The sequence below is a fragment of the Gallus gallus genome, chromosome 6 (genome assembly GCF_016699485.2).
Source record: "Gallus gallus isolate bGalGal1 chromosome 6, bGalGal1.mat.broiler.GRCg7b, whole genome shotgun sequence".
Classification (NCBI taxonomy): domain Eukaryota; kingdom Metazoa; phylum Chordata; class Aves; order Galliformes; family Phasianidae; genus Gallus; species Gallus gallus.
In genome coordinates, this window is record NC_052537.1 from 1,683,024 (window position 1) to 1,695,382 (window position 12,359).

Consider the following 12,359-nt stretch of genomic DNA (forward strand, 5'->3'; position numbering starts at 1 on the left):
AGATAGCAATCTTGCTATCTGTGGCGTTCCTCTGAATTTTGAGGTAGTTCTGATTCTGTTCACAACTGGTAGTTGTTTGAACCCGAAAGTCGTTGATAGAGGCCTTCTGCTATGGTTGAATTTCAAAACTAAAGTGGCTTAATATTGATATTTCTCGTATTGTGTATTTTTCAAATTCACTGGTCACTCTTGTGCCTAAGAGACCTTGCAAGTGAACTTAAATGCACTTGGGAAGCTGAAGGAGGAGGCTGTCTATGTTTTTATATCTATGTCTATGTTTTATATATTTATGTCTTTACTGATAACCTAGAAATGTGCATTAGTCCTATCATCCATGTCTGGTAACCTGAAAGTTGTGAGGAAACAAACTACTTCTCTTGTAGTTTCTCGTCTTTCTGAAGATCTTCCTTCTGCTGTATACCTGTAAGCTGAACATCACAGTTGAAATATTAAGCGCAGATCAGTGGGGAGAGCATCATTCATAATGATTTCTTCCAGTTAAGAGTGTCAGTAAAAATTACATATTGCTTTATAATGTAAGATTTTCCATTATGTATAGGTTAACTGCAAATGTAATGCTGAACTTCTGACACTGGCAGACATTTCAGAGAACAGAAGCAGTGATTAGAAAGGACTTGGTACTTCTTGTGTTACTCTTTACACATAATGTTAGTGGCTTTCTGCTCTTGTGCTCTATAGTAAATGAGAAACGTTTTCCTTAAAAGCATCTGTCTATTTAAGAAAAAAACAAACACAAAAATAAGCTCTGGAATCACAAAACGTTTTTAAATCTTGGTGAAATTCACAGAAAGAGTATCAGAATTCCTTTTTTTTTTGTAGTGTGATTACTGGTGGCTAGATGGCAGTAAAGCAATGTGACTGCAACTTCACTTGAGTTCACTTTTTGTTTGGAAAGGACTATTGTTTATGAATTGATAAAGTCTCAGCAAAATGATTAATAATTCAGGTGTTCTTCTTTCTTCCCCTTGATGCTATTGAATTTCAGATGTTTTTTACTCGTTCTGACATATAATGAGATACAAAAGTAAAGCACTGTGCCTAGCTGCTTCTTGAGAGATAATAACCTCTAAGAATTAGTTCCTACCTATGTTTTGTAAACCTAAATTAAGGATACTGTGCCTCTGTAAAGATGTTTTCATGGAGGAATAAATCTAATAGTTAAAATATTGTGGCTTTTCAGATCAAAGATCCTGTTACATTTGTTGTCATGGCAGTCTTCCCTTATGGAGCGTGAACAAAATGATGAATTACTTGTTTGGGCGTTGTGCTTAACTATCTTTTACTATGACTTGTAATATACAGCATTTAAACTAGCTCCTTTCCTATCCTATTCTGTATAGTTTTTCTTTAATGTCACCTTATGGGAGACTTGTATTGCATTTGTTTCTTTAATCATCTTTTCTCTGTCTCTGTTGTTGTCCCTGGACCCGGACTCTAGAAGACTTTCTTCTCTGTACTGTTGGCCTGGAGATGTATTTGTCTGACTTCTGTAGTTCAGATGTCTGATTTACCCCATCTGTTTATCCTTTGTTTTCAGATCTATTTCTGTTTCTCTTCAGGTGGCTCCAATGATATTTTGTTAATTTTCGTACTCCCTTTGTATTTTTCCTTGAAGGTGTTTTTTTTTTTTGAGGGGGGGGTGGAGGGAATTTCCCTTTCCTCGTGCTAAACTTCTGCATGTTGAACATTGTTCTTTCATCTCTCCATTCTTTTTTCCCTCTGTGTTTTTTTAATGGAAACAGCATTCATCTGTTTTTAGCATCTTGCCCAAAGAGATGCAGCAAATGTGCTTGTGTAGAAAATAGCATGAAAATGTCTTGAGTTTGTGCATCTAATACTGTGAGTCTTTGTAAAACACGTGTAGATCTTAGTTGCAAAAGAACGTTTGAAATACTAAAAGAAGAGCACTTAATAATGACATATAACACTTGTCATATTTGATAGCACAGAAACATGAAATGCTTTCAGCTGGAAAATAGTGTAATTCTTATTTCAAATATTAAAACAGAGTGTAATAAATGCAGTATATTTTTTGTTCATCTTGCAGAATTGTCCCAGTTTGCTGTAATAATCCTTACTTTCAGTCATGAGGCTGTATAGACAACACAAGGCATTCTGTTTTCTAAGTGTAACCATGCATTGACTGAGGGCTTAAATGTCAGGAGAGAAACATCCAGACTGGTGGTCTTAACTGCAGAAACATGGCTATTGATGAGAAAGTAGTGGTTTATTTCTTTAGGAATATTCTTCCTTAATCCTTTTTTTCATGTTAGTCGTAGATCATACAAAGAGTAGCAATATGATAATGTAAGGACTAAAAATTATGTCCTTTATCTTAATATAAGATTTTTTTAACGGATATTTCTGCCCTAATGGCAGGTTGATTCCTGTATTTTTAAAGTATATGGATACAGTATTGCATGTAATGAAAAGGTCGTCATGCAACAGAAGAGCTGCTATGTTATACCTACAAGAAGCAATGCACAATCTGTTCTTATGCCTGAGGAAAGTACACTTTTTCATATGAAGTGCTGTTTGTTGGATAGTCTGTGCATGAAAGGGTTGTTTTGATGCTGCTGGTGAGAAGACTCCCATTGCTAAGTGAATTAAGTCACTTATTCAAACTGCCATATCATAGAGCCTTAACCTTTAGACCGGAATTCGAGCTTCCTATCTCAGTCTCAACTCCCTACATCATCTCTTGTTTCAAGAGTTTTTGTTTTTATAATGAAAACTTACTTTGATTACTGTTTTCTCCTATGTGATTTGAAACAAAATCAGTATTTGCTGAGTGTGTAGTAATGTATCTGTTCCTCTAGCATCAGCCTCGTGTATAAAACTGTATTGTGACTTGTGCTGAGAGATGCACAAGTTTTTATAAATGAGGGGTCTTTAGTCGTAGGAAAAAAAAAATAACATCTGATCAGGATGTTTGACTTTTTTTTTTGTGGAACGTCTCAAGAGCAGCTGTCTGCTGCTCTTTAGGGACTTTAGCAGCTGCTTTCCAAGTGTGATGTCATTGTTTCCAAGCCTGTAGGCTTGCCTGTCTCTTTAGTCTTTTTCCCATCTCCCTACTAAGTAGGAGCATTCACTGCTATTAGGGCTCTCAGCCCATTCAGTTACACCAATTAGTCATGGATCATCTGTTTCTCCTCAGTTGCTTTTGTTGTTACATAGACAATGAGGCTTTCTTCACTAACTGAGGTATTCAGTTGGAAACCGGTCTAGAGGGACAGCTAGGCAACACCGTTGTAGTTTGACTTGAGATTTAACACTTCCAAATATTTATCTCTTTTTAAGTTGTACCATCTTGGAAAATCTAGTGCTAAATAGCCTTGTGAAGTTGCAACAAAATCGGGACCTAAAAGCATCAACTAACTGCTTGGCTGCTTCAGGGCTAACCAGAAGTTAAATGAACAAGGGTATTTTCCTAAGATCTCTTGATTACTGACATACCTGGGACATCAAGCACCTCTCTAGGAAGCCCGTTTCAGTGTTCGACCACCCTCACAGTAAAGAAATATTGCCCAATGCCCAGTCTGCACCTCCCCTGGTGTAGCTCTGTGCCATTTGTGTCCTGCCATCAGTTCCCATGAGCAGAGCCTGGCACCTCCCTCTGCTTCCCCTGTTCTGGGACCTGCAGAGAGCAACGAGGTCACCTCTCAGCCTTTTCATCTCCATGCTGGTCAGCCCAGGTGTCCTTCAGCCTCTCCCCACAGGATGTCTTGTAGCTCTGCTACCAGTTCTGTTGCCCTCCTGTGGGTGCTTTCATGGACCTTACTATTCTTATGTTGTGGAGGCCAGAACTGCACACAGTGCTCAAAGTGAGGCTGCACCAGCACTGTCTATGGCAGTCAACCAGGCAAGAAGTGGTTCCCCTATCAGCTTTTTAGTAGGCACTGTCCTTTGCAACTGCACAGATAAAATGGGATTCATCTCTTAAGTAACTCCTCATAACTGCTAAAACATGTAATATTTGGTAGGGTTGGCGCTGATGCATTTTGAAATGTTTCTTTATGTTTTGAGATTGTTCCCCGGAATAACATCATGGTAATAGCTGTTAAGTGCTCATATTAGCGGTGTTTCTGCTGTGTAGTTAAGTTCATTTTGCAGTAGTAAGAATAATAACTGGAGTTTGTAAATGCAGGTTTTGATAAGTACTAATGAGCTCGTGAAGCCTGCAGTTTTTCTCAGCTATTTCAAGATGGCAGTGCTGACACTTCATTTACAAAACGTGCCTGCATTTATCTGCATCTAAGTGGATAGCAGTAGAAAATACTTAAAGAGAATTCACATGAGGTGCAGCTATTGCAAAGAGCTTGTATTCAGAGCTTTTTTTTCTAGCATGGAGTTGCCTCAGTGTAGTTCAGTACTGTATAATTAGAGAAACATGATGAAATGTGCTGTTGACAGAGAAGTATTTTTGGCATCTCAAGTGCTGACCTTGTTTGACATTGCTAGACTTCTGAAGCAATAATGCAGATAGCAAAGTGGCCTATCGATGTTTATTAGTTAAAACTAGCATACTCTGTTTTTGAGTTGTACTTTTAAAATGCTTTTGCACAGTAATACCTATGCTTTTTTAACTGAGTGTTTTTAGCCACTGATTAACTGATGTTCACTGAGGTTCCCACAGTAGAGGAAAATTATGCTTGTTCCTACTAATTTTGATGATCCAAATGTGATATGTAAACAATTTATCATCTAACAAACTGAATTTGCCTCTCAAACACCTACATTTTGCTGCCTTTAAGAAAAAAAAATACATGTTGGTTAGAAATCTTTGAGTTCCTGGAGAAGTGTAAATTACTGGATAGAAAAATAACTATACATCTGTAGTCTGAATGTTAAATTCACGTTTTCTTTAAATTGCTTCCATTTCTCTGGAAGTTTTTCTGTGTATGTTTATTATTTGGGATGTCCTGATACTGTGTTTCTTTCCTTTAAATGCTTAAAGAACCACATGTAAACAATGTTACTCGCATGGGACTTTGAAATACAGTGGACAGAAGTGGTTCTGTCTCAAGTATTCCACCTTTCTGTTATATAGCTTTACAAAATAGATGTTAATTATTTTCATCACATATCCTTTCTCCTAAGTCAAGAAATTAATTCTGTTGCAGAGATGGAGAATGTTTGCTGTTCTGTGCCATGAAAAAACTGTCTTAAAATGTGTGTTGCTCTTTGCAGCTTTTGTAATCAAATGAGAGTACTATGTGAATGCTATAGACTGACTGCAGAAGAAAGAACAGTTGGATCAACAGTGCAGAGATGCCTGTCAGTGTTCTTCCTTTCTATCTGTGCATCTCTGACAAAGTGATTCTAACAAGTAACCAGCAGAGGGATAGCTTTCCAAATGTACAGTATTTTGCACTGTGTTGATAATCTGTATGCAAGTATGCAGTTAAATATTTACTGAACAGCTTATTATCTAGAAGGAAGTAATTAGCAATACATGTTTTAAACTTAATGGTTTTCAGTATTGCTCCTGTGGATTGCCTTTACATGTAGCTGATACGGCTAGGAAAAGTCTGCAACTCTGTTCTTAGAAAAGAAACGAGTGTGAAATACCTGAGCATAATCCTAGACGTTATAGCCAGGGCTTTTATTTGTGGGATACTAAAAAACAGATCACTAGCTTTAGAGCTGTGTGACTGTTAACAGTTCCTTTAAACCTACTTTGTGTGATCACTTATTACTGCTAAGTTTCTTTCTTTGAGCAATCACGTTAAACAGAGGCTGCGTTCTCTGATCAAGTACTGCACTTTGGTGCTGACGTAGCTTTCCAGCCACACAGTGCTAGCAGCATCTGCATGCTCATTTAACAGTGCATTCTACAGCCTCGACCTCTTGATTGTTTTTTTTTTCTACTGCTGGTGTTCTTAGAGGAGGAGAGATTAGCTTTTATTTTATTTTATTTTTTTATGGATTTGACTTTGCTGACACTACAGTTGTTTTTCTTTAGGATACCTGACTGGCTGCATTTCTGAATGGAGCATGATTCCATTTGGTACTAACATCTGATGGCCTTTTCTTGTACTATTAATGTAACCTCTGCAACACAGTGGTTTGTGTGTGACTTCAGAAACAGCTTTATATGCAGCATAGCATTAAAGACAAAGGGCAACACTGCTTAGTACTGTAAACTGCATGTTTTAAGTTTTGTTGGCTGAAAAAGGTGCTGGAATGGGATCTTCTCATCAAAGCCTTAGGAGTGTGTTTGGTCAGTGAGAGACTGACATGTTAAGGTATTTAGGTATTGCTACTGTTCCACACCAAAGCTTGCTTTCTCTGTCAAGAATAGGTGTACAAAACAAAAGTATCTGGTGCTGGCATTATGTTTAGCTTTGAAAATAGGAAGATTCAGTTCTGCTCCATATTTGTTTAGAAAACAATCTTCCCCATTCTTTTTTTCTTTTTCCAAATAATTTTGTCTTTAATCCTTCAGTCAAGCCTACATTTAGAGGATTCGGATTCTTAACTTCCTAATGTTTGAATCAAGATAGTATAGGTTCCCTACCCCTTTTCTTTGTGATTAACTTTTGCACAGTATGACATGAGTGCTGAAACAAAATAGTTTTACATCGTCTTCCCACAAAGTTGTCTTTGAATTCCAACGGAGCAAAATCATTTAGTTTTAAAATGCAGGCAGAATAATAATGAATAGAAAATTACTTGGAGTTTTGCATAGGCCCAAGGTAGAAAATTGCTTTAATCTTTCTATCTAGTGCTGTTACAAGCATCACTGTCTTGAGATGAGTAGAAAGATGATTAGTTGCTGTAGTCTCAGGTAAGGCTGGTCTTGGCCTTAAGAAGAGGCTTCTCACTACATCGGATGTGTATCTAATACAAATGTAGCAAAGCTTTGAGGTAAGCCTCTGTAGCAATAGAACAAAGTATCAAGAAAACGCTTCAATTTGTGGTTTCCTTTATTGTAGGATATCTTGAACAATCTTGATTCCTGTGATCTTGAAGATGATGATCTTATGCTTGATGTAGACCTGCCTGAAGACCCACCAAATGATAAAGGTTAGTTGAGTACCCAAGCGTTTTTACTGTGAAATTGCATTTGTTGAATTTTACTCTTCTGACTTCTTCAGTAAGATGATGCTTGCTTCAAATTGTTTTTTATTTAGTTAGCTTCTTTCTTTGCTGAAATGCAGGGTTTAATACGACATAAACTTCAAATCTGAAGTTACAAAACTTACTGTCTTTTATAAAACAAGAAACAAAAGTAAGCCAACTAAACTTTGTTGCAGACTGCCTTTAAGCTGTTGAAGGTTTGAAGTTTATTCTATAGTAAGTTAGTCCTTCAGTCCCATGCATCAGCTATATTTGGAAATGTTGCTGCAACATTTTTTTTCAGCTTTGGTGAATGACAGTGCAATTTTTCTAGAGATAGTTGCCATTTTGTATAACAAAAAAAACTATCTCCTAATATATTCTGGATGATTCTGCAACAGTAGCCTTAGGTTTTAAATTGCAATATATTGAATAATCTTCTATTATGCTTCTGTTGTCAGTGAGAGTTCTGGTAACTTTTTAATGGGGGGGATAGATGCCACTAATACAGTACAAATTTAAACTAGAATTAACTGGTTCAGGTAAATAATGCCATAATTTTGTATCAAATCCTTTCTGGGAAGTTTCAGGCATCTGGTTTTGGTCATTCCTAACCTGCTTTTAAGAGTTGTCGCTGGCTGTTGTGACTGTAGGTCTGACCTACGCTTCCCATTTCAGTGGAGGCTAATGTGTCTTAAACTGAACAGAAAAATTGGATGTGGACACAGTGGTGCCTACCCTGTACAAATGACACTGACAGTTTTGAGAGTTTCGTAAACTCTTTTTTAGCTACCTACTTAAATATAGTTGTGTGCTTTTTCTAACTTTATAGAGGCCTGGAGATGCTGTCTGTAAGAAAAAGCAGAATGTGTTACTTCAGATTATTTTGGCTTTTCTTCCTTCCCCATAGCCGTACCTTCTCCAAATGATTTTTTTTAGACCAGAAATATTACAAAGGCTGACCTGATTTCTACTGCAGATCACTTTTAACGTGTGCTTGTTACCAAACTTACTGATACTTGTTGATGATTGTTTCTGCTTTGGTACAATTCAGCTTTTCAGCCCAGATACTTAAGATTTTTATTTTTCATTGTATGGAATGAATAATACACCAAGCATAGGGGATTGCTCATAGTACCAGTGGTTATGCACCAACTGTTCTTTCGATAATGGTAATTGTTATCTTGTTGCAAAAACTCAGAAACAGTTGTAAATGAAAGATTAACTTTTTGTTAAGTTTCCTTGTTTATTAAACATGCAATGCATCTGCATCAGTAAGTCCATTTAAGACTTATTTTAAAACTGTTCAAAATGCATTTTTAAAAGTGAATGTCTGCCACAAATATAAAAAGAAATAATTTGCCATTCAATCTAGAGACAGGTGATATCTTGTTTTTATCTCACTGCTTTCTTAATTGCATCAATATAATAAATCTATACTCACACTGCTACTTAAGTGTTAGTGGTGTTCACGCAGCTGGAATATATTGTGTAACTCCAGCAACCTGGGCTGACTAAGTCAGTGGTTCATGTGAAGAAATTACTGTTTGGGATCAATATTAGTTAATTATTACTTTTTTGCATTTTTTGAAGTGAAATTAACGTGAAGTAAATTGGATATCTCTGCTATAACTGCTTCTTTGCTAAAAATTGAGTGATTTCATAGTAGCCTGAAAAGAATCAATCTCATGCTTTCTCTTCAGTATATATGACCAACTGAAAAAGTGAATTTCGTTCTTTGTTAATATTCTTATGTTTTTATTTAGTGTCTCAATTTGTTTTCCAAAGGAGAAAAATCATAAGGCTGTAATAACTTACTGAGGGGTTATTTTGCTTTAACCCATTTGGACCTTCATGTAGTGCAAGCTGTAGAAGGATGCCTCTGAAGGGAAACAGATCTTCTGTTATTTTAAGTGTGCAAGTTAGTTTACTACCTAAATTCTGGCTATTGAACTAGTTGATTAAAAAAACAAACAACAAGTGAATTGTAGATAGGAGTATTTGTTTTGTTTGGCAGCACTTCTTGCTGACCACTTTTCCATGCTTGTGTGCAGCCTCAGTGACGTCAGCCTGTTAGACTTCCCAGGTCAACAGAAACTCTCCTTGTTTCATTTTGGAGTCCAGGATGCTGCTCGGACACTATTTATAGCAGCCGTTCTAGTTCAACAAGTATGCAGTGTGTGAGGATGGCAGCCTTAAATCACAGGGTAAAACCGGGCTCCCTTCCCACCAAGACGCAGGCTGGGAGCGCAGCAGGAAGGAAGGCCTGTTTATGAGCGTCTCACGCGGTTATGGCCGAGTAGGCAGCCGAGCAAAACAGTGTCCTCTTGTGTAGATTGATTCTTCTAGCAAAGGACTGACAATGTGAGGAAAAGCTCGTTGGGTAAGTGAGAGAGACAGCGTAATAGCAGGAGAGCAGTTCAGGACTGTTCACTGTGCCTGACGGCATGGGCAACGTTTGTTTTGGCTTTGTTTCTAGTGGCTTACGAGCTGTTGCCAAATACAGCATTTGTTTACTTCAGAAGTTTGTGGAATTTCCTTTGCGTAGCAGAAGTTAGTGTTTTAAAGAGACGATTTGGTTTGCTTGTTTAAAATTGTGCTTATTGTCATGGTAACTGAAGTTTAAAATTCTCTCAGGTTGAAACAGAGGAGTGTCTAGAATGAGGTACATAAGCATATGAAGTAATTATTTTGTTCCATACCAAAGTACCGACCTTTGTCGAAAATAACATTATCTCTGTATTTGTTGTTCTAACTTTTTTAAAGCCTGAAGATACTGTCTATAAGAGAGGAATATGTTCCCTCACATTATTTGAATTTTTTTTTCCCATTCCTATAGCCCTATTTCCTTCAAATGATTTTCTTAGACCTGGAATACTTTAAAGGCTGACCTCTAATTCTGCCACAGGTTACTCTTATTCTTTTTAAATGTTTTGTATGTTAGTAAAATCCTGAGCTCATTACAGAGGTCTGCTTGGCTGTTCTGAAAGTGCTTGCTCTTTTGACTGGTTTGGAAGGGGAAAAAAAAATAGCACTACATCTGCTATCAGCAGGTAGTAAATACTTTATTTACATGATCTGGAGAATTAATTCTGTACATTTTTCTAATTTCTGCTCTCTGTAGATGAATGTGAAAATATGAGCCGTTATGACAGACAAGACAGAAATGCTAGGCAACATCAGGAAGGATTCTGGAAAAGAGCACCACAGCAGCGGTGGAATGCACAAGATCACTATCATCTTGGTCATACTGAGCACTATATTCATGGTAAAAATGATCTGAACAGGTAAAGGACTCTTATTTTCTCCTCCCTTTGTGAGAAATCTCTTTGGCCACTAAAGAATATCAAGTGATACTGGGTGATGTCTGTGAATAGTATGCAAACTGGGAGCACCACTGAGATTTGTAATGATTTCTTTGTAAAACTCGGGTAATTAAAATAAGAATGTTTTAACTTGAGGTGAAACCTACCTGGAAGTGTGGTTTGTTACTTGTCTTCATAGGGTACTGTAAATGCTTAAATTACTGTATCTATTCCATGTGAAAATATTAGTGTCTTGTTAATTTCATGTTTTAAGTTCTGGACAGTTTTTTACTTTGTTTTCAAAATAAATTTAGTCCTATAGTTCTTATAGGCTAGCTTGCATGAATGAGCTTATAGAAATAATAATGACCAAACTAGTTTTAGGGTCCTGTAGTTGTTATGCAAGTGGGAAGGAAAGTGAAAAAGCATTGGCGTTTTCTGATTCTTTTTCATCTGTATACCACAGCACATAAATATAGCCCATGTTACATAAGTTTGTGTTACTAAATGCACCCTAGCTCTCGTTTGTCAGCCCTCTGTGTGTGCGTGTGTGTACATCTATATATAAAGAGATGTATAATTAGGTATATATGTTTATTTTTATCAGGGGATCAAACTACTTAGAGTCTTCTGTTGGTCACTTTGAAAGCTATGGTGCACCAAATTTTTACCAGGCTCCTAGACAGCTGGTGAGCTTACCGGAGAATACTGTGATGCTTGATGAGATGACACTTCGGCACATGGTCCAAGACTGCACAGCTGTGAAAACTCAGTTACTGAAACTGAAGAGATTACTGCACCAGGTGAGCTGCTTAAATGGAACAAAAGCCAATATGTATATTGGAGAATGGGCCCAGATGGGCTGGTCATCTGGTCCTATTAGGCTGCCATTTTCTGCACGCATTGATTTTTAGTGTTTAAGAAAGTGTACACTTTTCATTGCTATTTAAAGTAGTACTTTTCTGCCATTTCAGCACTTTACTGAATACAGAAATATTACCTATTGGCATTCTGCTTCTCTGTGGAAATAATGGGAAATTAATCAGAAGATATGAAGACAGTCTTCTATTTAATAAGATCCTAAAAATCCAGGAGTAAAAAAATAAAAATCAATCACCTTGACTTGCTGAATGCAGATTTGTTCAATGGCAGTAGCTTTTTCTTTTAATAATAATCATAAAAAAGCTTTGTATTCTTCACTCTTTTAATCATTGCTCTGTTTCAGAAGGAAACTGCAAGTCCTGCTAGGTCAGCTCTATTGGAAGTACTGAAGCTTAACCTTACCCCATGTGTTGTCATAAATTTGTAAAGAGCTTTTTCATTTCACCTCTGTGCTCAAGAAATAGTGGGAGTCTTTTGGATCCATTTACGTGTTAGCATGGAAAAATGTGTGATATTTTCTTTGTTTATTGCAGTTTTTTCTTAACAGCATAATATAATGGAAACAAGTTTGTGCCTTAAAAGTAAAACACAGCAAAACAAGAAGTAATTTAGCCCTGAGGCTAATGGGAGGTTATGACTCTGCCTTTGAGAAATGTGAGCATTTGCTTCCCATGGTAACCAGGAATGCTAGAGATGTTTTTCCAGTGACAAAATCAGGGATACAATTGTACAAAAAATAACAGTGTCAGGGAGGATGTGTTCGTAGAGCCCTGTGTCTGAGCAGCAGGCGGCATAGGCTGTACTTTCCAACAGCCTCAAGCCTGTGATAAGTATACGAGATAACAGAGGACTTAGCCAGAGCTCTTAATGCCTTTAACACAAGGATAATGAAACAACTAGGCAAATAATGTGTGCTTATAGTTCAATGTGTAAAGGTGTGCAAGTTAGAGCCAAATAGTGTGGGGCCTTGCAGAGTACTGTATTTGAAGTCTTGCTCTAATTTATAATAGTTAGGCTTCTCAGTAAAGTGGCAGAAGTAATCTTGTTTAAAAACAAAAACAAACTTAGAAAATTCCTAATTTGTACATT

At 37.0% G+C, this 12,359-nt stretch overlaps 1 protein-coding gene across 8 annotated transcripts in view; it reads left to right on the forward strand.

Annotated features, from left to right (window-relative positions):
* The window catches only part of CCSER2 (coiled-coil serine rich protein 2), a 71,917-nt gene that overhangs the window by 24,726 nt on the left and 34,832 nt on the right, over nucleotides 1-12,359 (forward strand). For all 8 annotated transcript variants that reach the window (XM_046942781.1, XM_040702311.2, XM_015287968.4 and 5 more), the window contains 3 exons: nucleotides 6,960-7,050; nucleotides 10,208-10,370; nucleotides 10,996-11,191. In XM_046942781.1, the coding sequence (XP_046798737.1) occupies nucleotides 6,960-7,050; nucleotides 10,208-10,370; nucleotides 10,996-11,191 (450 nt within the window). The remainder of the gene's footprint in view (nucleotides 1-6,959; nucleotides 7,051-10,207; nucleotides 10,371-10,995; nucleotides 11,192-12,359) is intronic.